This window comes from Toxotes jaculatrix, chromosome 20 (genome assembly GCF_017976425.1).
Source record: "Toxotes jaculatrix isolate fToxJac2 chromosome 20, fToxJac2.pri, whole genome shotgun sequence".
Lineage (NCBI taxonomy): Eukaryota > Metazoa > Chordata > Actinopteri > Toxotidae > Toxotes > Toxotes jaculatrix.
In genome coordinates this window covers 17,846,309-17,872,559 of record NC_054413.1, presented here as the reverse complement: position 1 = coordinate 17,872,559, position 26,251 = coordinate 17,846,309, and the positions used below count along the sequence as shown (strand labels likewise).

The 26,251-nt window shown below is 44.3% G+C and overlaps 1 protein-coding gene across 1 annotated transcript; it reads right to left on the bottom strand.

Moving 5' to 3' along the window:
- Positions 1-1,255: 1,255 nt before the first annotated feature.
- gfod1 (glucose-fructose oxidoreductase domain containing 1) lies at positions 1,256-26,196 on the bottom strand. Its single transcript, XM_041065931.1, has 3 exons — positions 25,375-26,196; positions 3,786-3,979; positions 1,256-3,555 (listed from the first exon to the last, which is right to left on the bottom strand). The coding sequence occupies exons 1-3, from the start codon at positions 25,625-25,627 to the stop codon at positions 2,815-2,817; spliced, it is 1,188 nt and encodes a 395-aa protein (XP_040921865.1). The 5' UTR covers positions 25,628-26,196; the 3' UTR covers positions 1,256-2,814.
- Between the last annotated feature and the right edge of the window lie 55 nt (positions 26,197-26,251).

Genomic DNA, 26,251 nt, shown 5'->3' with positions numbered 1-26,251 from the left:
CTGGATCATGACTGGGATGATTTATGACACTTCACTGATCTTGAGATCAAACATAAAGCTTTCATTTCACAACAGTGAGTTTTAAAAGAAGACTGTTTTGGTAAATGTTTCATAAATGGGGATCTAAGAAGCTGAACGCTCCAAGGCTTTAAGTCTGCTGCTAATCTCCCGTAAACACTGCAGGTCAGTCCACAAAACGGCAACAGCAAAAAACAAAGAATAAATACCTTAACACTCGTCAAAACATGTTCCAGTTCCTTGGTTTTTACGAATAAAATACATACAGTACTTGTTTATTTCTTTAGACGAACACATATTGTTTTATAATATTTTCATATGCTCATTTTCAGTAGTCGTTACATAGATAGTATTTCAGCACAGCTTAAGAATTTGAAACCACACAGGGAGACAGAGATGCACAAAAAAAAAAAATCAATCTTTTGGCTCGTAGGTCAGTGTTGCTCTTTCACCTGTACTGAGTGATACCAAACTGTATTTGCAAATACTTTGTGATGGTTTGTTTTAGCCGTCTTATGTGATGGACAGGTAGGAAAACACAATGACGAGTGAGATTTTTTCTGCAACGGACACATGATCTCACTTTTCAGTTATGATGATGAGGCAAAAACAATATCCTGATATATATTTTTCACATGTTTCATTCTAAAGTTAGCTTTGTTTTTTTTCTTCTTCTTTACTCACATACTTTTCCAGATAAATCTGATGTTCTAAAGAGCAGCAGCACTGTGGACACATGCAAATGATGCCTTAAAGGGTAGGTCTGGTGATATTCTTTATTTTTCTTATTGTCAGCAAAGAATTAACTGATCCTATATGTATCACATGTACTGATGTGACATGAGGGAGACACCTGACTCATTGTTATTTAAAAAAATATTGACTGGTGCTGCTTTAAAGTTTTATATCTTCAATAGGAATCAATGGGCTTTGGTAGAAAAGTCAGAAAGTACTGAGAAACGAATTAACACTTCACTTTTCAGGGGATTTTTTGACACTTGAGTTTTACACCAGGCTTGACATTTAACACATCTCACAGAAAGTGAAAGAAAGGCTTGTCTATTCCACCGTCCACATTTTCCAGTCTTATTGTAAAGCAGCTTTCACACTGAACAAAAAACAGTCATTCAGCTCTGATTGGCAGAGATGAAAACATGACAACCACTAATTTTCAATCCTTTACCAAAGTGATGCTATGACTCGCATTGAATTCTGAATGTTGCTGCTTTTTTTAAAAGTGATTTTGTTCTTCATATGCAACGCTGCCAGATGGCAACATTGGCAAGTTAGTGATGTCAGATAAAGTATCTGCCATAACAGAGTCACTGACCAGAGTCACTGACCTCCATGCTGCTTTCTGCTGTTTACTAATCCTGTTTTTGGTGCTTTCAGCTTTCACAGAAAGACAAACCTGTCTAAAGCTACTTGTTTAGCAGGTTTACCTGCGTTTAAAAACCTGCATATTACCCATTCATTTGAGTGCAAAAAGTGTATAAGAATAACACCAGCCTTGACATTTAAGACCTCTAACAGGAAGTGAAAGAAAAGCTAATCGATTCCACTTTCTGCTGCTGTTAATTGGCTGCAAATTTCCAGTCTTACTGTCAGTCCGGGTCCAAGATGACGTGCATGTGATGCATACTGATAAGCCTGCATGTCACTCTGTATGTTAAAGGGGTTTTTATAAAACATGTCACTCACTAAATGACATTAGCTTCCAGCAGTGGTGACTCAGTGTATTGCAATATCTGGATAAAACCCCAGCTTCCAACTTAGTGTAGGTCTGTATCACTATCCACACTGACTTAAGGCTCAGTACAGATATGTACTAACACATCACACAGAATTCAGCATATTTCATGGCTGTGCTTTATGACATAAAATAAACACAAAGCATCGCTGACTCATACAAGACGCGCAAACTAGTGCGCAGGCTACTGTAACTGCATAAAGGCATACCATAGTGCATCTTAACCCTTGACTCCAGGCTGGAAGATTAAAGTAGGCTCTTTCTGCTGCAGGCTGCGGTCTGAATATATTGCATACATAAACCAGAAGGTAAACCCCTCTGAAAACCCACCAGCCAAACTATTGATTTTTTTCTCTCTTGTTTCACACATACAGAGGAAGCATACAGAGCAGACAGAGACTGAAGCTATCAAGCACACTGATTTTTTTTTTTTTTTTTTTTGAAACATTCACTTGGTAAAACTAGCAAGTACTTCAGATTATAGCAACAACAGAGCGGCACAGTTTTAACCGAGAGGGACTGTCGTTCTTCCTTGGCTGTCCTCATTCGGACCCACAGTGTAAGGTGTTGACTTCCAGACCCAGTCATGCAGAGGAGCAGCAGAGACAAGAGAGGAAATACCCTTATGGTCAAGCACAACACAGTAGAATTAGTTTCACTCCCAGATCTGCCTCCGCTGTACGACGGCATCTCATCTTTCTGTTGCATGAATCAGTTTGATTTACGTCTCCTCAGAAGGGTTCAGGTCCTCTGTCAAAAGGGAAAAAAAACCCAGAAGGACTTCCTCATAAATAAAGGTTTCATTATTAATCACATTGCTTTTCCTCTATGACAGAGGCAGGGGTGTCTGGAAACCAAAACTCTCTGTATTATAGTGGTGTAACCTCTTTGTCTGTAACAGTAACAATACAGACTTTAAATTTAAGAACTGAATCCGGTAGCCGTATGAAAAAGGTTCCAACAATACCGAGGCCCTTCCACCTCTCGTTTTCTAAGGTAACGCAGGCGTTCAGCCATCCTGATGAGATTATCACATCGGCCAGATGTTAACAGTAGAGCGACATCCTACTCCGCCGCATGGCCTCGCTGATTAAATAAGCCGGGCTGACCTCTGGTTCTTCTGTCATCACCACAATGTTCTGCCATTCTCCACACTGGTTGGATTTCTTGATGGTATCCACCACACACAGAGCATAAAGGCAATCCTCAAAGGTGGCGGCCATCGTCAGAGGCCTCCCGTCCCACGTCCGCCGGTCATCTTGGTCCTGAAAGGCCTGCCGCACGGCCTGGATCATGCGGATCGTCCCAGTGAGATACGGGGACGGAATGTCACTGAAGGCCTTCTCCGGTAAAGAAGCCTTCTCCAGAGGCGTGGTGTCTTTGAGCAGTAGTTCAGGGCCGCCACCGCCTTCTCCGCCCCCGCTGTTCTTCTGCCCGTACAGGTCCGTCCCTGTGACAGTTAACCGCCCGACAGTCCCCACAACAATCACCTCCTGACGAAACTCTCCAGGCACGTTAAAGTTGAGCGTGACGGTGCAGCAGGCGCCTCCCTCCAGAACCATCTGGAACGTACAGAAGTCGTCACTGGTGATCTGACGGATACCCCGGATGTGGTCCGTTTGTTTGACGAAGGTCTTTAGGAAGCCGTGGACTTTTGCAGCACGCTGGCCCGTCAGAAATGTAAGAAGGTCAATGATGTAACTGCCCACAGAGTGCAGGCCGCCGCCTCCCATCAGGTCATCGCAGCTCCAGTTGTACTTCTTCCCCAGGAGAGAACCGCTGTGAACCTTTAGGGTAAAAACGAGGAGAGGAATTTTTGTATCAGGTCTTTTTTTTTCCACTTACATGTGATCAGGACAACTTTTGCCTGCTAAAGTGCCTTTGAGCAAGATACTGACTCTGCTGGACCTGCTCTAACTCAGCCTAACCTGTCACATTGCTGTCATTATTATAAATGTCAAGAAAGCAACTGATAAATCTCCAATTTCAAAACAAGCACTGATAGTTTTGGTCTCACCTGGGCCTCACAGACCAGAAGCTCCCCAATGTACCCTTCCTCTAAAAGCTCCTTCATTCGAACAAACGCCGGCAAGAAACGTAGCACATTTCCCATAATGCTTAGCAACTTGGGGTAGTACTGAGCCGCTGACATCATTCTGAAGGCATCCAGAGGCGTGGCGGTCCTGTCGCAGATGACGTTCTTTCCAATACCTTAGAAAAGAGAGGAGAGACAGTTGGGAATGAGTCATGTGTTTCGTTGTAGGCTTTCTTTGTTTTGACAGTAGTTTCCCTTTGTACTGACAACGTCAAGATGAAGGGAGAAAGTAGGGAACAAGACAGGAAGAGAGAGAGAGAAGTAACGCGGTCAGCCTTAGCAACACACGCAGACATAATATCCTCTTGAGCTTGAAAACATCCCCTGAAGAAACAATGCAGTGCTGCAAAATGAGGCAACTCCCAAAATAGCTGACTCAAGAATTCTAAACTTTCTGAACTTTCTCCTCTGAGTCATGGGAACTTTACGACAAAAAGGTTCTTGACAACACACACAACATATTAGACTCCTCGCTGACACTACTATGACTTATAAACATTTCCGATTTCCACAATTAAAATATAAACCAATTAAACAATAACCAGAATACTAAATCTCAACAAAGCCTGAGTCCCTACATGCAATTTGAAAGGGCTTTGATGTTGGCAGGCATGCAAAACGTTGTATGCGTAACTGTGTGGTGTATGTGGTGTAAGACTGCACAGCTCAGAGAGCTTCAGACAGGCTTCAGTGGTATTACCGGAGGCCTGATGAAAGGTTGATAAAAAGACGAGTGCAGGGAAGGAGGCAGAGAAAAAGCCTGTAGACGCTGTACGAAACCTAATTAAAATCACTTCCAGCACATCAAAAGGTCCACTGGTGCCAGCAACACCCAAACACAACACAAGAGAGAGGAGACGATGGACAGTAATGCGAAGAGAGACAGACAGAAACAGGCTTTACTGTTATGGTATTCCCCTTTTTTACAGGACGGTCAGCTGGAAGGAGACAGAAGGGGGCCAGTGAATGGTACGCAGACCAGGTCTTTAACCGGATTCGAACGCGGTATCATTTAAAATGAGATGAGACAGAAACAAAGCAGCAAATCTTCACAGTTTTCCGAAACTAACACTGACACGTTTGTCATTTTTGCTTGATAAACGGCTTAAACGTAGATGAAAGGAGTGTATTATACAGGGTGGAAATTTTTGTTGGCTGATGTTTCAGCCCCACATGAGAGAATGAGTCTTTTCTGATGTTGTCATTGAGGAAAAACAAAACATTAAACTATTATCTGAAGAAAAGGAAATTGGCTAAATAAACATCCCAGCTGTGTTGAGCTGTTACTACATCTAAAGGATTTATTTAGGACAATGTGACATCGAGATGTTTCTTCTGACGCTATTAGCTCACAATTGCCGCGGTCACACAATGTCAGCGAGGAGTCAGACTGAAAGTATATGCACACACAGCATCAGTCCACACACACACACACACACATTCCACGAGACCTCACGAGTGTGAAAAGCAGCGTGGCGGCTTCTCTTCCAGTCCCGGTTCAGGGGTTTTGGGTGGAGGGGCATTTTTGGGAGTGAAACTTACCATGCTAATCTGCCATTAGCTCCAATCGGCCAGGCCAGGAAATTAATCCCTCTGACCCAGTTCTGAGGAGCGCCGTGGGAGCCCCCACCCAACCACCCAACCCCTGCAGATACACAAAGCCGAGCAACAACAGTGCACCCCCGTCCCTTTCGTTTTGGCAGCAAGCACACACAGATACTGGAAAGATGCATAGCCCTTCTGGGTAAATGTTAAATGCTCTTGACTGACTTTTTTGGCACTGGCACTAAGCTCAGTGTCTTTTACAACAGCTTGGCTAGCTGCTAAAATCCCTACAGGCAGATTTCACTCTCCCACAGCTATCTTCTTCATGATTAAGCCAAAATACGTATAAGTCTCTTCTTATTTAAGATATATAACACTAAAGCCAGAGATAACTGAGATCAAAGCTTTTTATGCAGTGTTGTTTCAACTCGTGACTGTGCTGACAGGCCATCTCAAGCTGAGTGCGACCTTTTCACCGATAGAAACAGCGCCTCTTCAGATCAACGATGACCCTTCGCTCCTCGTGTACAAAGCTCCGAAAGGTCGAGGCTGGCTTAGACGGGTCAGCCTGTTGACTCATCAGAGCTACTCAGCCACAGCCCAGAGAGTGAGAGGACGTACTGTGTCTGTGCGTCCAGCAGATTATGGACGCGCCATGAGCACAAGGTTAAATCACAACAGCTACTGCAGTAAACCGGCAATTAAGAGATAACATTGCACCAAAGTGATATTTGGTAGAGCACAGCAGAGAAGAAGAGTGAAACAAACAAAAAAGAGGGGATGAGAGGAGAGAAACAAAGGTGAAAAAAAGGAGAAGAGCAAACATAAAAGGAAGAGAGAAAAAGAGGGGAAAAACAAGAATGTGAAAGCGAGCAAAAGCATGTCAATCTAACATTTCATGTGGAAAACGCTTTCAGAGACAGCCCTAAAGGGAGACATAGGTGTGTCAAGTGATGCTTCCGTAACCTTTCCCTCCCTGCACCCATGCTGCTTCTCCCATCAGATACCCACTTGACACAAAAGCAGAACTGAAGCTCCCAAAGCTCCAGAAAGGCAAAGTTCTCATCAATAAAAAATAAAGGATGTTGTACTTTGGGAGAGCGATATGACAGCATCACAGCTACTGCAGCAACAAAGTCTGCTGGCTCAGTGTCATTATCACTGCATCTAAGATGTGGGTCAGGACGAGTCTGAAGCCATGGTGCAAGTACTGAGGGTAAGATGGAGGATCAGCAGGTGAACTGCTACAGGACTCTCTGCAGCGATTAGTCAGCTGTGCTGAGGTGAGGAAAGAAAGCAGGGTTTGAGCTTTTCTTTCAAGGTTTCTTTATTCCTCACAGAAATCCAGAAGGACTGGAACTGCTGCCCCGTCATATGGAAAGGAGCAAGTGGACGAGGCTAGAGCATCTGATAGGGATGCCTCCTGGACTCTTCCCTTTAGGGGGGGTTTTCTAGGCATGTCCAGGTGGGGGGCACCCCCAGGGGCAGACCCAGAACATGCTAGAAGAATGACATGTCCCCTCTGGCCTGGAAACAAAGAAGAGGTGGGGAAAAGGAAGATTGGGCAACCCTGATCAGCCTGGTGCCACCAGGACCTGGACCCAGACAAGAGGTGGAAAATGGATAAATGGATAAAACACGAACAATTTCACTAATTTTGCACCAATTTTCAGAACACGTGATATAACCAGCACTGGGATCATGGATTAATGTTCCTACACCTGCTGCCCAGTTTGCTGATACCATCTAAAGCGAAAAGATAAAAACATAAACTGACATAGACTTCAGTGATGGTACAGCCCATGTTATTTACAGCGGTGAGAGCCACTGACACTGGGGGTTGCGGTTAGTGAAAGAGATCCCAGTAACTCCGTGGTAGCCGGGGTGAAGTGGAGCTCAGCTCACCGGTAAAGCTCCTGGCCCAGTGGGAGAGCAGTAATGGAGCAGAAAAAAACTCCAGCTGCACTGCAGCTCAGTCCCTCAACATTAATGATTCATGTACAGGACTTATCTAACCAAGAGACAGAGGAAGAGGAAGGTTACAAGGAGGCAATGATGGCAATACCACCATGAATTAAAAAAATAAATCAGGTTATTATAAACTTAGCATGATCTGGTACTTTAGGATTGGGAACAGTGTGGAAATATTATGCTTTAATACAGCAAAGGCGTGCTTCCCTCAGCTGCAGTGAGCGGAGGCAGCCTGTTCGCCTTCAGGTGTCTTCAGGTGCGTTTGATGTGCAGAGTACTGACATCCCGTCAGAGAGAATCAGCTAAACTCACAGACTGAAATCACATTCTGTCGTCTCACAGACCTGAGGCCCGAAACGCTTCAAGCAAATCCAAGACCGAGCGGTTAACACGGAATGGTATTGTCACTACCAGCAAGGCCTTTTCTTTCTGAGATAAAGAAGCAGACATAAGCACTTAGTGGAAGGAGAAGAGTTTTTTTTTTTTAACGTGACTAGTGTCTGCTCAACATCACCTACTGAAAAACATAAATGAATTCCTTAATCTCATTAAAGAGAGAAGAGGAAACGAAAGACAGGGAGAGAGGTGCTATAATGAATTGGATAGAACAGATGACTCACTGAATCTTCATTAAAGGTGCTGTGTGCCGCTTTTTAACATCACTACAGCATTAAGTATCAGCCATTGTACAATAACTTAAAACAACTGAGACCATCACCAGGATGGATTAGCGAGGGAGCGGAAATCTTGCTTTTATCTATATCTATTTTTTTATATCCAAATAAAAAAAACCTTTTGCCTTTAATTAAAACATATTATTAATGATCATTATTGCAAAATGAACATAACTGAACAAACTATCTATTTCCTAATACTTTAGGTTCCATAAGTAACGTGTCTATTTTAAACATTTTCACTATTTTCACCTACGACCGCAGCAGGAAGAACAGGTTCCACTTCTTTTTTGGAAAACACACACACACACAGTTACAGGGAACAGAGGGAGCCAGAGACAAAGAGAAGCCAAGAGAGAAAGCAGCTGCATCATTAGTGAAGCGAAGGGCAGCTCTCTCCAGTCCAGCGCTCCTCTCGGCTCGCTGCCACGCTCCTCATCTGAGCCTCTGTGCATGGCACCAGTGTATCCTACTGAACACCAATATTCACAGCAACACACACACACAAACACACACACAGGGCGCTGTCAGTAACAAAATTAGGCTTTATGTGTGTCTGTGTGTGACAGAGGGAACACAGTCAGTGCATTCACACCTCCAGGGGTTGTGGACAGGAGCAGTAACACGGAGGAAGGAAAGGCGGGAAGCGATGACTGTGCAGGAAGGTCAGGTTGAGTCTGAGTGAGGGCGGAGCTGCCAGATTTGTTCTTGACAGCAAAGCTAAGTCAGGTAAGGTGCAATCACTCATCGTTTCCTCATGGAACCGTGCCATGGCTGACTGTTACACATGTCACCTCACCTGCCTCATAGATTGAAGAACAAAACACAAAAACAAATCACAAATATCCACAGCTGCATACAAGTCCACATGTGTCTGAGCTAACACAAGTCCATCTTGGCCCAGAGGTAACAGCTGGAGGTCGCCACGGAGGAAAACCAGGTGGATTAAGAAGGATGCTGGACGCTTCGGCGTGACAGCTAAGACAATAGGCCCCTCCGCTGGAGGATGCCAGAAATAGAAAAGCCAGGGAAACCGGTCGGCAGTGATAGCCATCTGCTACGCTGTGCCGTGCATGTGCTCCTGTAGGGCGAGGGTCAGGAGGAGGAGACAAGACGGGAAGGAGCTTTTTAGATTCTTACTGATGAAAATGATTTGTAGTACCTACAGTAGGATCGTGTTGCCATCATGTTGAGAGAGAAACTGCTGTGTCCACCTCCACCACATACATTTCCCCTGATTCATTTGTTTTTATATCAAATCTGTTCATAAATTTCCATACAGGTTCACAGTATTGTGGAAATCCCACTACATGCAGGGTAGCGAGTGGGCCTGAGAGATCATAAAGAATCCTCCATCACCGAAGACCTGGAAAAGTAATTAGCTTCGTGTGTTAAGCCTGTGGAGGTGGAAAAGCTCTGTAAATCACACAGACACACACAAACACACACGCAGTAAGGGTGTAATTAAGCGAGGCCTTTGCAAATGTTCAAAGAGCGGCTACTGACTCATCCTTACAGAACAGGCCTTTCTTTGTGTCGTCTTCCTGATGCACGAAAAGCGAAGCTTAAACATTCTCCTGACCAACACTGAAGCAACGAAAGTAACTTGGTAAAATACTGGATCATACCTTCTGTTTATCAAGTGGTTTTTATATATCAAATTTATGATGTTGTGTACAGTAGATAACATTGGTTATAACAATGTAAAATAATGCTGTGTGTGCACTGGCTGCTGTACAGAGAGTAGACGCTCAGAGAGACAGGCCAGGCTCATCTTTCTGCTGATTACTCCAAATTAAATTTAGCTTAAAGCAATTACAAAGCAGGGAGAGGGTGGGAAAGAGACGCACACACGGAGGACTATACGTTCTGATGTAAGTCAGAGAAAACAAGCCTCCCGCTGACTAATTTGCCCTCATTGTGTGGCTGGCATGTGTTCCCCCGTCTGAAATTAGCATGTGAATAACCACCTTGATAGCAGTGAAGTATGAACACAGTGATGTTTCTCCTGCAGCTGAGGCAAAAGCAGAAGCAGAAGCACAGCCACACACAGTCAGTGCATGAGGCTGGGGTTATGAAGGGGAGAGTCAGTCTGGTCAGCGTTTAATCGAAAGACAAGTCGGTGACAGGAGAGGCCACAAGCTGTGTATCAATAATTTACTGAGACCTTTTTTTTTTTTTTTAACTAAGGCACTGACTTCAGTTCAGCTGTCACTGCGATGTAAGTCTGTAGCGAAGAGTTAAAGGTGCATTTTATGTTTTACGTCAAAACTTTCTAATCACATGATGTTGATTTTAACTTTAAATAATCCACAGTGTTCTCCGCGGGGTGAAGTGAGGGGTCAGCTGTCTCTGGCAAACCACTCAGCTGCAATTAATTCATGCAAATTCTGTGAAAAGAGAGAAACTAAATGACAACGGAGGGTTCCTCTGTAGCAGCATGCAGTTACAGTGATGAGCTGCCAACAGCATCATCAGTGTCAGGGGTAGTCATGGGCCGGGTCAGCCCGTTAGCAAAATACTATAATATCTGACTTTCCAGTAGTTTGTCATGATCCACTCAAGTGAAAAACAAAAGCTGTTATCAGTAAATTTAGAGTTGAATCAGTCTGTTATTCTACACCTTTTCTCACAACACAAAACACGATTTTACAGAAAATAATTGCAACTGAAATCTCATGTGCAACTGTCTTTAAGCCCCACCTCACCGTACCTTGATGCATTTAAGGAACAGTTTTGGTGATAGTATGTCTATATTTCAGGTCTGTATCTGCAGCTTCAGGTCAATTAGCACGCAGCAGAAGTTTGAATGATGACCAGCATTAGCCTCACTCAGCCGACTTTCCCCTTCAGCTAATGCCCTTGAGTTGCAAGGAATTTAGCATTCCTAAATGTGTTTAAGTGCTGCCATTAACCCCTGCACCGGAGCGGCTCACTGGCTACTATGGAGATGAATAGCAACCAAAGGAGTGGTTTTTGGCCATGAGGTTCCTAATGCATGCACTAAAAGCACATGTTAATGATGGGCACGCACTTACCAGGCTGCTTCAGCACAGGCACAGGCACTCTGTGCATTACGGTCAGAGCAGGGAAACTGTCGGGAGATTAATCTTTGACTTTTCTCAGATCTGACTGAGAAAAACTGATTTTTTTTTTGGAAGGGATCAAGGTTCCTAGACTATGACAAAAAAAAGCATTTTAAAGGGCCAGTTCAGCCGAATTACAAACAATAAACATAACTACTTATGTCTAGTGGTATCCAGCCATGCAGATAGTTCTGGTGTTATGTGTCTGATCTGTCTGGAGATTTCTGCCAACACCCAAACACATGGGACAAAAAGCAATAATGTTTGTAACGCACACAGCATTAAAACAGCAACATCTCTAACCACACAATGTCCCAGTTACTCTGAATAAAAACAGTCCGATGTAATACTTCAGTGTTCGGAGGACCAAGACTCTGCATGGCTGGAAATCCACCTAAACTTTTAACTGACTGTTTAAATATGCAAGGTGATTGATGATTGCTTATTAGAATTTAATACACTGCATTTCGCACCCCAACTCGCAAATGGAAACTGCTACAACAGCTTTTCTCATCAGAGAAACAACTGACCTGCCGCTGCTGTTTAAAACACAGTGTGAGTGTCTGTGTGTGTGTGTGTGTGTGTGTGTGTGTGTGTGTGTGTGTGTGTGTGTGTGTGATCAGGCCTCCACCTGCACCCACTGTGGTCCTCCAGGGTCTAATTAACTGCTGGGCTGTGCTGCTCTGCCCCTCCTTTCTAATCACTCTGACACACACACACACACACACACAGCATCCTAATCAGCACACTTCCCCTCACAGCCCTTATGGTAGCAAACACAACTGAGACAAATAAAACATGGCTGCCAAAGACGGAGCTGTCTGCCTCCTCACAAAGACTCATCTCAGACACTTTGCATTTTCCTATCTGAACAGCTTCCGTTTTCCTTTGTCAGGTACAGGTCAAGCAGAAAACAGTGTGCACACACACACTTCTTGTTTTTGTTCCTGTAATCGCCAAATTAAGGTGATTCAAAGAGCAGTTGAGCTTGTTAACATGCTAATGAATAGTTGGGGGGGGGGCAGTATTGCTTTGCATGAAATTACCCACTCTTACTCCCGCGTATGTGTCCCAGTTCATTAATTACAGCAGCACGGGAGAATGATTTTCAGAGCATTTGAAGCTGCTTTAAAGAGTGGAAAAATTAATAGAGCTCTGCAATGAGTGAGCCATTCTCCACAACGCTGCTCAGGTCTGAGGAGACCTGCAGTGAACGACACCTGCTGAGACTGCCAACGATCATCAATAATACACAGGTAAGTGATTCATTACCCATAGAAATGGCACCGTGACTGCTCCTAATGTTCTGGTGACAGAGTTTAGCCACAGTAAGGTCTAATAAAATTAGCTGCGACCAAGTTCGATAAGTAGAAGATAGAATATTGTACCAATAATGAGTATCAGTGTTTGGTGTCAGTATGTTTAAATAAAAAGATAAAGCTGCGCTGTAGGAAGCTGTGCATGGGATACAAAAGAGACAAGGAGCAAAAGAAGTTGGGGAGCTCCACAGTTTCATTCAGGCTCACAAGGTGTGTTGTGTTTTTACATATAATTTTCACCACATGGAACTGTAACACAAACTTGTCATTGGATCTTATCCGCACCTTCATATTCCATTATCTTCATCATCTCCTCCACGGATCTGAGTTCAGAAGCAGTAAGAGGAAAAAAATGTATTTGGTCTCATTCAGAGGTGAAGACTTTTCTGAGGTGAGCTCGACCCCTTCTTTTCTGGCAGCTTCTGCTCGGAGCCATGAAGGGCACCTTTGTGTCGGACGAGGCTGCTGCTGCTTAAGGAGTGACCGAAGGAGGTGAAGGGAGGAAGCTCCGAATGTTAATGGGCCACAAACGGCCAACAGTTACTGGTCATTCAAAACGAACGCACTTGTTCCATATACACAGCCACGTGCAACAACACACAGCTACACACTGCCCTTGTAAGGAGCACATGACTCACAGCACGTGAGCATTATTCAGTTGACTTCTGAGCTTTTTACCTCCGCACTGTTTGCAGGCAGAGAGCACGAGCAGAAGAATACAGACGAGTTCCAGCTTTTGAATTTGATTTAACAAGTTTCAAGATTCAAGAGCAAATGTAACAGCATTCGGTCAGGAGACTGAGCATGTTGAGAAGATCCTCAAGAACCGACGCTGACGTGAAACCAGGGAGGAAGAAAACACTCGCACCATGAGCAGACAGCCGTAATAAAAGACTCATTAATAACCATTAACGTCCTGATTCGCACGGGCAGCCGAGTGACTTCAGGCACAAACTAATGGATGGAGACATCTTCACTGAATCACATTCACCACAGGGCGAAGACACTCCTCCTGAACAGCTGAGTGCCAGCGAGGCCCCGGTGTTTCAGCAGCACAGGTCCGTCTCCCGCTGTGGAGACGGACAGCGACAGATGAGCTTCCCTCTTTAATTCAGTAAAAAGAGACGAGGAGAGGAGGACTGATAGCTAACTGATGCTTCGCTGAATCCCGATCGTTGTCATGGGGATAATGACACACCCCACCCCAACCCCCCGACACCCCTCGCTCTCTGTCTGCCACCAAGGGCAGAAGGAAAGGAGAAGATTGAGGGAAATGGAGGACAGATTGAATTTGGTGACAGGATAGTTAATGATAAGTATCAGTTTGAAGGAGGAGAGGCTGGACTGGGCTGCTCCATTTATTTGTAAAACCAACTACAGTCTGTATGTAAAGTTCATTTTTTCCCATTTTTACTCTTTTTTAGTTTGTGTGGTGCGACCCATTTTAATTCTAAGCTAAGTCTGAACTTGTGAAAGCGGCTCCCGGTCATTTCACACATCATCATGACGAGAACATCACATAAGATGTCAGCTGTTTTCTTTGGGGGGTCAGTGATATCATAGCCGAGGGGAAACGGTGTTTCCTGTCTCTATAAACAATCCACGCTGGAAACGCCGCCCAGTTCCAATGTGACTGCAGAGCTACGACACATGACAGACCGAGGGAGCAGCGGCTCGATGCTCTGAGTCACTAACATGAGACCGAGATCAACAATGATGCTACATAAACTGAGATGACCTCCACCAACTATTGACACATTCCTGGCCCCTGAGACAGAGGGACAACTTGAAATACGGCCTTTCATAGCCCTTTTTTTTGGCCACAGCTGGATTAGACCGGCTGTTGCCAGGCTGCTTTGCAGTATATTGCCCACTTTGGCTTGCGGACGGTTGGACGAAGGCACGGATACAATGAGTCATTATGTGCGGCGGCTGTTCTGGGGTGTGAGATAAACAAGGTGAAAAATGCAAAGCACTTCTGTAATGACTGTGCATACAACAAAAAAAAAAAAAAACCCAAATACACCAGGACAAAGCCCACTCTGGGTCGACAGAACACTGTCAGTGTGGGAGTTCTTTACAGAGTAAAGAGGACTGTGACTTTATACAGTTTTTAGAAGTAACGTAGAGAAGTCATCCTAGATCCAGATGTGATGTGATATGCAGCTGTTACTGAGGAATACATAAGAAATCCACCGGGTTTGAAATGGCTTGTGTGGATATGAATAGCTCAGCACATACAGTAAAACCTTGTCTTCTACTACATGCAAAAGCACCTATTTGCATCTTTCCACGTTCTGATCTCGCCGCTCATTATCATACTGCGACAAAGGACAGCGGATCCCTAGCCACTGGAAACTGGGGGGAAGCAGGTGGCCTGACTCTGAAGTGGATCTCTGAAGCTGAGCGATTTACACGTTGTATTTTGTGTGTTTCATTCGTTGGAAGTAATTCTGTGCAGTGTCTCCAGCTGCAGCATGGGGTGACAGATACGACGACGATGGTACCGAACCTGGCAAACATCACTGTGACGACAAGAAGCCGTGCACACTTCCTGCACCTGACAAGATATAGTCTCAGCACATATTTGCCCTGATTTTTTATGTTTCTGGTCTTACATCTGAGGCTAGTGGAGTCGGTGGAAGACTGCAGGAATATTCTTAGCCCTATGCTATGACTGAGTCATGCATGAGAACAAGTTGGACGCCCTTTGTGGAAAAATAAGACGGATGGAAAAAGATATGAACCATTCAGTAACATGAACATGAAACCAAGATGATATTTTAAAAATGGAATGAACAGCGGTGTGTGTGTGTGTGTTGGGGGGGGGGGGGGGGGGGGGTATCTTTCTTTGAGAACAGAACCTGCTCAGCATTCATCCATCTTTCCATCCTTGATGGGAGATAATATTCCATTTCTCTTGCACGTGGAGCTCAGAGAGAAAGATGATAGAGGTTACACGTCTGCTTGTTGTTAACAGGAAGTGATCGAGAAGACGCCTCAGTGTCACACATGCACACAGTTTCCACCCACCCCACGCACAACAGGAAGCGAGAGACACTACACTGCGGTATACCAAAATATCACTTCCTGTTGCAGCTACTTGACTGTAAAGCTGCATAAGGCTTCGCTCTGCAGTGAAAGCTACATGTACATCTTAATGTTTCTCACCATCCAGGTCTAACCTGAAAAAGCACAAGTACCGTAAACTGCTGTAGTAACAGTGTCCGTCCCAGAGGACCAAGTCCCCTTGTTCGGAGGCCCTGACTGACACTACCACCACCTCCCTGCTCTAATATCTGCAGCTGCCACGTGTCCTCGGTCCCTGATGACTAATTAAGAAACACAGACAGGCCTATTCCTGAGCCCTGGCACATAAAGGAAACCTGAGCAAACCTATAATGAAACAGCTTCACCATGGGAATCATACACCGGGGAAGCTGGGGACAGAAAAGAAAGAGCCAGATAAAATTCATGGTGCACAGAGCAGCAGTCAGCAGAATGTCACAGGAATAGGATGATCAGACGCGTGGCAGAGGACAGGACATGTTGGTAGACACAACTCAATGAGTTTATGCAAGATGAAAACATTTCATAAGTGATTTCCCAATATCAGAGCTGATTACACAGGTATCTTTGTTAAGGCATGCTACAGTTAGTACTGTCAGCACACACACACGCACACACACACATGGACAAACAGTAAGTGGGTGTGGTTCAAAGTCTCATCAGTGAGGCATTTTAGGGTGGAAAAAGCATTAATTACATAAGTTAATAGAGCTGCGTGTCATAACATGGTATAAAAGCTACACAGCGTCAGGGCTGACTAACACAAAGGCTGCTACTGCAACATATACGCATATTTCTATGTGTATGCACAGCATACATAAGTGTGATTCATTTAGAATAAGGCTCCTGACTGTAGGATAAAGAAAAAACAGTGCCAGCTGAAGCTAAAGACCAAACTCTTTACAATACAATTAAAGTTTAAAATGCAACAGTCATCATCAGTCTCTGTCACGTGGTTCAGAAGCTGTGGAAATTTCAAAACGAATGCTTATTTAAAACCCTACACATTTTGTTCTCAAGACACCAACCATGTGCTCCCAGTGTTAATGGTTCACCTCTGGCCGAGGACCTGTCACCTCTCAACTGTCCACTATAAAAAAAGGCAAAAAACAAACAAAGACAAACAAAAAAACAGCTCAATAAAAGTCCTCCACGTCTTACAGATTAACTCGCTGACACAAAGCAGTAAATTGCTTAAAGCATTTTCTCCGTTCATCCACTCAAATTTAATAAGAGGAAAAAAAAATCCTCAATAAGACTCCAGTCTAATTCCTAACTGAACAGAATGCAAAATGGATTTGCCTTTATACAGCCACTTGTGCTCTAAACAATTTGTATGAAATAAAAAAAAAAAAAAAAGATGAACCCTGGTAATGAACACAACAGAGTTTCTACTCTGCTTCTGTACTGATCAGTACGAGAACAAAAGGAGGCAAATGAGGACTTTTATTGCTAAAATATAATATAATCCTTGGGAAAACACATTGTTCATTCATTCATTCATTCATTCATTCATTGTTACTGTGTCGCCTCCAGGACTGAGCAGAAAGTAAAAACTCACTTGGAATAAACGATGCTGGAGAAGAAACAGCAAAGACAGAGTTTTTGTTTACAGTCACAAGTTTTAACCTTTAATGCCAGACTCCAATCCTTACAATGCAAGCAGATAATGAGAAGCTCTGTTACTCAAATTAAGTTAGACAAATTCAATCCAAACATCCCAGATGGCTGCGTTAAAGGGGAATTCCTTTCAGAGGACTTCAAACTCACTGTCTCTGGAAAAATGAATAATGGCAGTAAAGGACAAACCCAAAGACTCTGAAAGATGCAGAGACCATTTATGTTCATATCGTCAGTAGTTTTCCTTTATCTTTTTATTTAATTATTCATATATTAATTACATCTTGTTGTCTTTGTTTTTTGCAAATGTGTGTGCATATATGTGTGGATATACATACTTTTTTTTTGTCTTGGTTTTTCATCATTTAAAACACAGTAAATACTGTGGTTAAAAAATGTCTCCAGTCTAATAATGTTGAATTATTCCTTATTGAATGAAATCCTGCCTCCAATCCCATTCTAATTCCATAATAAGACACAAATAACACACAACAGTTCCACGCACAAGAAAGACAGGACTTCTCGGGGTTATGGATGAGGAGGACTCCTACTTTTCCTCAGGAATGCTCACTTGTCAGCGCAGCACGGTGGCGGGCTGAAAGCGCCGTCCCCGTCCAGCCATTCATCACACACAAAGGCAATTTCACAGGAAGACAAGCTTTTTCTCTCCGCTATTCTTCCTCACTGCTCTTTGCCATCTCTCCGTCGATTCCACTCACTCGCACGCTCATTCACACACACACACACACACACTCCCAGGCCGTCATTAGCATGTTAATGGACGTCCAGGAGAACATGAACATGAACCAGTGGGAAACTTTGTGGTGAAAAAAAAACAAAAAAACACAAGCAGACACTGAGAAAGAAAGCCTGGGAATGGCAACATACCGCTCTATCTGAGGGCATTCTCCCAGCTGACGGCACATCTGAAGGTTGTTGATTTGTTTGAACCAAACCCACCGAAACACAGCTGAACGCAAAGGCCCCTAATCCATCAGACGGAAGAATATAGGAGAGGAAAATGGAGTTGATGGGGCCATTTTTTTTCCAAGCCTGGTTAATTTAAGTTGGATAAATCATAGTTTAAATGTAGGCTGTTTAGTTTGTAAGGCTTTCAGGAAATGTAACAGGGGACACTTGATTTTAGAGCCAGTCTGTGATTGGTCAGTGGACAAAAAGAGGTTTCTCCCCGAATCTCATCAATCTTCTTTGGTTCACTCACTGGTGAAATATCTGTGTGGGCAGGAACTACAAACAATTTGTATTATTATTTAAATTCTATTGGTGACAAAGGTAATTAACCAGCTTGGGGGTCGTTTCTTAGCCCCATCCGTGATTTGAGCGCTGCCTACATGACTCTGCAACTCAAATTCCTCCCTTATGTGATTTGAATCACTGAGAAACGTACAGAAATCTGGTCTTCTACCATCACAACAGCTGGAGCAATGAAGCAGAGACAGCTAACGCAAGCTAGACTCCTGCCTAATGATACACAACCAACGATATATGGGTTTGTTGAAAAAGGGGAAGAAAAAAAAAACACCTGTATCAACGTTTGTCAGCAGCTGTGGCTAATAAGGACATAACCCCCCAGAGGATTGACAAATATGTCCCAAAACAGTGTTATTCTGCTCATTCTAGTTTATATTTTCTTGAGGAGAATTCCACTTGCAACAAACAAGTATTCAGAATAATATTTTAATATAAAAAAAAAAACAATCTGATGTCAAAAAACAGATGACCGCAGAAGCTTGTATTATCAAACAGGCACATTTCAGGTCTACTAGCCTTTTATAAAAGTAGAGCAGGCTGCCAAAGAGCTCATCACTGGTCGGAAGTGTAGTTGCATAACAGCATCAGTGGTGGGAACATGTATTTATGATGACGCCTGCTTGCCCTTTGCAGCCAGGTTATAAATAGCGCACTGCCTTTGGGTGGCTGTTCGGAGCAGGTGTCTGAGAGCCAATCAGAGCGCTGCCCAAACGCACGTCAACGGCAATAATAATTATGAAATATCATACAGGCGTCATATGTTTACTCTCACTGTGATAAGCTCCACATAGATGGTGAGAACCCTTAATATATCAGTAATACTTGGTACATACCCTTATCTATAGGGTTACTAAATCATTCATTGCTGGGTTTTACAGCCTGCATGGTGTCACTTTCCGCCTACTTTATACATTCATGCATTTTTGTTGTTGAAAAATATCTAAATGAATCCAAATAAACCTAAACTGGGGTCGAATCTTGCAGAGAACACTGCTCTTTTTTAAAAGAAATACCTATTCAACAAGTCATGAGTTCTAGATCTGTGTGCCAGAGACGTTCCAGCCTGTGAGGACATGTGAGCTTTTCATTAGGGTGGAGGTAAATGAGTGAGGCTTTCATAACCTAATTTAAACTTTCCAGGATGGCACAGTTGTCAAGATAAACGCACTGAGAAAGCCAGTGTTTGACATCTGTATCCATTTTCTCTGCCTTATTTAATTAATACGCCATCTACTTTCATTTGGTTCTCTGATGTTAGCTATTGTGCGAAAAGTTAATAAGAAAGTAAGGTGGGAAATATCAACCGTCCTGTCGAGCTACAGCCAAATCAAAGGCAACTTAAAGCTGCACTCCCTGACAGTATTAAAGTCAAGTTTCAAAACAGTTAAGAAATTATGAGGCACTGTAAGAAAATCAGGTAATGTAGCTTTAAATCTGCCCTGAAAACACAACATATGACATTTTATCACCTCATAAAGTTGTGATTGTGAAAGTATTTGCTTATTTACATATCCATAAGTTGCAGAGCACTCATTTGAGGTCATGTATCTGGCTGCACGAGTCTAATATTCACTCTCCTCTCAGCTCTGTTAGAAAAACATCTGAGTCTTTAGCTGATAATAATCCACTCTGTTCACCAGCCAGCTGCTAACTTTGTCCATGTGCTGTTTGTTGCTGGGCAGGTCTGAGAACTCTCTGCCAACTGTGGCGGGAAACAAGGCTGATAAGAGCAGTGACAGTGAATCACAGGAGTAAAGCTGTGGCCAGCGAGACCAAAAACAACGCGCTGAAAGACGTTAAACCACTTCAAAGCAGGGGAACTGCAGAGCTGGGAGATAACTCTCTGTGGGTTCGTCACTACAGGCACAGTAAACAGTCATCTGACTCATTATTCATTTAAATATGCCAATCACTGCAGCTTTAAAGGTAAGTGTCAACATTTAGGAAGCAATGGAAGGTGGGTAATTACCCAAACTGCCCCCGGCTGCTTCGTTCCAAAATATTATTGTGAGTGTGATGAGCATTAGATGCTATTATTAGACAGCACAGTCTGCTCCGGGCTGCAGGGATGAGCCGGTGTCTGGACTGATACCTGATCACTTCTATCACCGACACAAGAGACAGATCAGATTAGTTCAGATATTTCAAACCTTTCAGCAGCTCTTTTGATTTTTCTGTGTGTGTGTGTGTGTGTCTGGTCTACACAGATGAACTGACACTGACATATTACTAATCAAATTAGCTCATCATGAGTGATAACACACTAAAATGAGTTTAGGTTCCTACTCAGCAGTGGTCATGTGGGATCAGTCATTGTTCTGTGCTGTCTGACCTTTTCACAGGACGTCACAAAGCGCTGTTAACTTCTATAAAAAGATTCCACTTCCACGCCTGTTTGTGATCGCATAGCTCGACAGGACACACGGAGGCTGAGGGGCTCCTCTCGCGCCACTTCCTCCTCCCACCGTCAAAATAAATCCGCACCAGCGGACAGAAAGCGCACCTGAAACTCTCGTGTGCTCGTGTTACGTTTCAGTTCAGTGCTCAGATTCCCTCTCAGCACCTGACCGACGTACACGCAACCTGCTGCCCTGAAAACCCTCCAAAATAAGAGCACAATCTTAAAATGGGACTCCAGTAAAAATGAAGCTGATCAGTAGAAGCTATTTTTCACTGCGACTTCTCAGGTGGTTGTGGACAGTTGCTGCTTTTCTCTGTGTGTGCGGTGAATCTGAAGACCTGACCTTACCCTTACCCCATCTTCATATGGTGACACCTGAGACACCTTCTCACAGTCATTTGAATGACTCCCCAGAAACTGGAACAATACTGTAAACCTATAGGATAAAAATAAACTAGGGCATCAGACTTTTACATTTTCACAAGAAGAAACCACAAGCTCTGAGAACATCAAAGAGCTTCTGAGATCACAACTAATTCTACTGCAAAACTTCATAACTGGGACTAATATGGGACTCTGACAGCAGTCGCTCTGAACTCCTCAGGCTGCAGTGTTCTGGAAATGCAAATGTATTGGAACGGATCTGGAAAAAAAAAAAAAAAAACATACAAAAGAAGCTTAAATCTGCTCTACTTTAAGAAATCACACTTTCACAGGCTGGTGGCCAAGAAATGCTTCAGGCTCAAACGAGTGTGTCTTTGAAAGCAGAGTGTGTGTGTGTGTGTTTCTGTGCAGGAGAAGTGTGTGGCTGTCTCTGCTCCCAACGCACTGAAAGCCTGAGTGACATCAGACGCCTCAGGAATGCCACAGTAGTAAGATAAAGAAAGGAGGAAAATAAAAGAGTGAAAGAAATCCTTATGGAAGCAGAGATGCTGTTAAACAAGACGGACTGGTTTGCTGTAAAGACACCAAGTGTGATGGACTGAGGGATCAGGCTTACTCAGGTAAAACCTGAAGAACACGTGCAGCGTTTCGTTGACTTGCACCAGTGTTTTTCCATTTTCCTCGTAGCTCTAGATCCACACTGATCCAACCAGGGGCAGGTTTAGAAGCTCTGGATCGTTGGAGCCACACCGGGACACAAACTTCAAAGAAAACAGCTAAAGTTTAAACCACTGGTTCTGAAATAATATCAATACCTGGCTGCTGTTTATAACTCCAAACAGCCCACAGCCATGGACAGGTTATTAGACAATGGGCCTCTGGACAGAGACATACAAAAGGCCCTGGATCCCTTCACAGACAGAAGCCAGGCCTGAAACTTTGGGGCCTCCTTTCAGTAGTTTTGAGAATCTATTAAGAAGTTTTGCATCCGTTTGTGGTTTCTGCCTGGAAGTGCTCAGAAAGTAAAAGGCATCATAAGACTTTTAGGCTGTTTGTCATAGTTGCTAGTACAATACAAGGACGTTCCAATTCACAGGTAGACAACATAATCCAGACTAACGCTGCACGGAGCTGTATGTGAAGTTAATATGAGCTACAGCACAAACAGAGCCAGAAAACAGGAGTTTCAAAGTCCTGCTGAATATCTCCAAAACCAAAGTTCACATTCCCACAGTCTGTTGAAGAGGTCTGATCACACTTATCAGCTTAGTTCATGAGGCGAGCAATAAGCCAGCCACAGGCACATTACTATCAGCCTACACACCCCGACAGAAGAGGAAGTTAGCTCTGCAGTCTCACACAGCTGGACACGCTGGTCAATGACGAGTCAGTGACTGCGTAACACTGAGCTCGAGCAGTCAGGCATGACCGTGATGCAATACACTGAAATTCTGGCTGATGTATCATTGGGATGATGTCAATGGTGAGATGATAAAGACACAGATACATTTTATCTCACAACAATACAATCATCTCTTGTCCTGAGCAGTCAAATTTCAGATTCAGCTACCTGAGCTATCTTTCCATGGATTCTTCTGGGTGAATTTGTGATGGGAGTTTTCACAGTTTACTGACTTTTTATTAACACAACAATTATTGATTAACTGGAAAAATAAGTAATACATCTGTGCATTATTACACTGGTGCCACAAAATGTGCATAATATTGATATAAATACCCACAACAGTACTTCTAAGTGATTCTCTTCCCATAAATTAGCCTGATGGAAAACACAGAGAAGTCTAAAAGGGCAGAAGCGAGTATTCTGACTTGGTCTAATTACTGAGCCTGAGTTCAACAGAATTTGCAAACAGTGTTTCATGTTTGTCTTCCAACAGAATGCAAACAGGACCCGGGCCCAGTCCTGGCTGGGTGAAGGCGGCTGAGGAAGAGGGGATGGTGGGTGGGAAGGAAGGAACAGGCGGCACTCGCACAATGAAGCTGTGAGGAAATGGGCTGAGAGGAAAGAGAGGAAGAATGGACATTGACAAGTTTGCGGCGGCTGGTGTGCAGGTTGAGTCAAGTTCACTGGGACATGATGGGCGAATCTGGCTCAGGATCAGCTGGCTCATGCAGCCTTCACACACACACAGACACACAGACACACACACATACACACGGCTGCATTTGGGCTTTGCAAAAAATTGTTGCACGCATGAACGTGGACAGGATGAGGAAAGGAATTCACTTCCCAAGCAGCAGTAAAGGAATTCAGAGTTTGTTTGCACGTGTTATAGCGTAGCCTGTGATTCAGCCTGTACATGTACAGTAGCTTTATATTGACATTAGCGTAGTCATGGCATAAACAAACACAGTCTACTGTGATTCATGCTTGTCCCTCTTGTTAGCTCAGGCTGCCACTTCACACAATTTACTGAAGTCAATGAGCAAATAAGGCAGCAGTGTGAGAATGAAGGAAGCCACAGCGGCCTTATCTCCCTCGACACTGGGAGTCACAGGCTGCTTCACAGACACTTATTAAAATTAGCCCACACCCAGAGCAGCCAGGTTAGAGCCGGCAGACGTATGTGACCCTTTTGAGTCAAACTGACTTGCTTATTATGGTCACACATCATGATACGCGGCTCTTCCTCCCTCCTTGAAACACACACTCATGCCTGGTGTTAATGCATGCGCTCCCGGTGCTGTCAGGTCGCGCTGCTCCCCACGGGTGTGACGGGGGTGACGTGAAGCTGACTGACAGGAGCAGCATCGTTTCTACAGTCACGGCAGCCTCGCTCATCAGAACCACACAGTCAATTCACCCATTCACTCATCTGAAGTCTCATAGTCTCTGTGGTTCATTCATTCAATGTACGAATAAGAAAACAGCCGCTGGCGAAAACAATCTCACCTCAAGCTCAGTTGTCCATGATCGAAAGCTTCAGAACAGCTACTGAATCAAGGAAATAGTTTATTTAAGGCGGTAAGAAGCAGAGTGGGGGTTTCTGGCACAACTCCACCCACTTAAAGGTGCATGAAGAAGGGAAATAGTCTGGAAAGTCAGAAATCCTGCTAGACTTGCAGTATAAATCCCATCTGATGAAACCTTTCTTGACCCTTTGACCCTAACCAACGAGTAAAGGCACTGACCATGATGCATTACAACACCCGGGGTTCAGGTTCACTCTGAATCCAGTAGTTCTGTATTCCAGCGCTAAAATGATTAGACGATATTTTGATTAATCAGTTTGGCAGAATGTCACAAACTTTAAATAGAAACTGATCATTGGTTAATCACTTTAAATCATAAGTTGTTTATCAAGGAAAAAATGCCAAACATGAGACTGGTTCCAGCTTCTCACATGTGATGATCTGCTGCTTTAATCATTGTAAATTGAATATAATCACGTTCTGATCGGTTCATGAAATAAGACAAACAATCTGAAGATGTTAACTTGGAGTTGGAGCAGTTTGCCAACATTTTATGGACTAATTATCCCTCAATCGTAAAAATGTACTCACTCTGACAAATGTTTTGTAGCTGAGCTGAAATACGTCTTTCCAGATATAACCCTTATTTCCTCCCGGGGTGTTTTGCATCTTTTGACCCATTTGTTTTTCGGAGTCACAAACCTGACCTATTAGAGCTAACTGCCAGCTGAGCTCTGCTGCTGCCAAACTGTGGGGTAAATAAAGCCTGTGTGGAGTGGAGCTCAGTAGTCCTTGCCACCATTCTTTCACAGCAGCTCCACAGCTCCCAAATGTGATCTCCAAATTAAGCCACACTGCTCCAGATTTAAACTGGAGCAACCTCCCTTTGTGTGTCCTCTCTCCTTTTTTTTTTTGCATCCAGGTCAGATAAGAGGGAAGCTTCATCAATAAATGAGAGATGTTGATAAGAAAGATATATGATGCTGCTTATTGGCCTAAGTCACAGTGTTTACCGTCAGCCACACCTATGATCTAAAGACCCTCCTCACAGGGCTTCATCCCGGGACAATAAACCCACAAAGTAGACATGTGAAGGAGTCAGTGGTCTGTCTCTTAGCTCGCATCAACCCAGCATCACCCCCCCCCCCCCCCCCCACCCCCACCACACCACACCAGGCCCGCAGCATCCATCCCACCCAGCAGCAGCAGCAGCAGCAGCAGCAGCAGCGGACTCACCCAGTGTTTTGACTGCGATCTGTCGCGTCAGAGGCGGAGGCAGGTTGATGCAGACCAGATCCACATCCTGATGCAGCAGCACGTCGTCGATCCGGTTGGTGTAGAAGGGCACGTTCATCTCCTTGGCCAGCTCCTCCGCCTCCTCCTGCGTCCGGCCCCACAGCGCCTTAACGGCGAAGCCCTCATTCTTCAGCAGCGGGATGATCACCCTGGCGGTCAGGCTGGTGCCGAACACGCCGACCCCAGGAAGCATGGCTCGGGCTTATATGGCTGGTTTGGTCTCTCAGTCGGTTTTCGGTTTCTGTTTTCAGAGCTCCGGGTGAAGCCAGACCTGCTGCTGCTGCTGCAGCGGCAGCGGCGGCTGAACGGGAGGGAAGCGGCGGCTGGGACCGTCAGGTTGGCCATCCACCTGCAGCCAAACACCCGCTGTGCTGCATTCTCCCGTCGCTCCGACTCGGCGACCGGGCATGTATTGTTATTATTCCTCCCCCCGGAATTTAATCCAGAAACGGCTGGAGAACCGAGCCAGGCTCCCCTCGGCGTTAAAAACAGAAATTTAAATGCACCATTTCGGTTTTTACCTCGTCCACGTCTGACAGCGGTCAACGCACTGACTGCGCCAGGCAGTGAAGGGAATGTCACCTCCTTCCACGGTTTGTTATTCCTCTCCCAGCTGGACCCTCCCCTCAGATCAAGCCGGACAGAATAAACGAGACCCAGAAATGAGCTTCATCTGACGGCAGGCTGACAGGAACAGCACCGTCGTGCTTCTGCCCGCTCCCCAGAGGATCCAGCAGCAGCAGCAGCAGCAGCAGCGTTATTATGCTGAACGCTGCTGTTGATGTTGCAGCTTAGACCTGCGCTGTCAAGTTAGACA

Excerpts from the sequence above, each read along its gene's own strand:
- gfod1 (XM_041065931.1), bottom strand. The coding sequence starts at position 25,627 with ATGCTTCCTGGGGTCGGCGTGTTCGGCACCAGCCTGACCGCCAGGGTG. Across the intron at positions 3,980-25,374 it reads GATCGCAGTCAAAACACTGG|GTATTGGAAAGAACGTCATC; the intron begins GTGAGTCCGCTG and ends CTCTTTTCTAAG. Across the intron at positions 3,556-3,785 it reads TTCTGGTCTGTGAGGCCCAG|GTTCACAGCGGTTCTCTCCT; the intron begins GTGAGACCAAAA and ends TTTACCCTAAAG.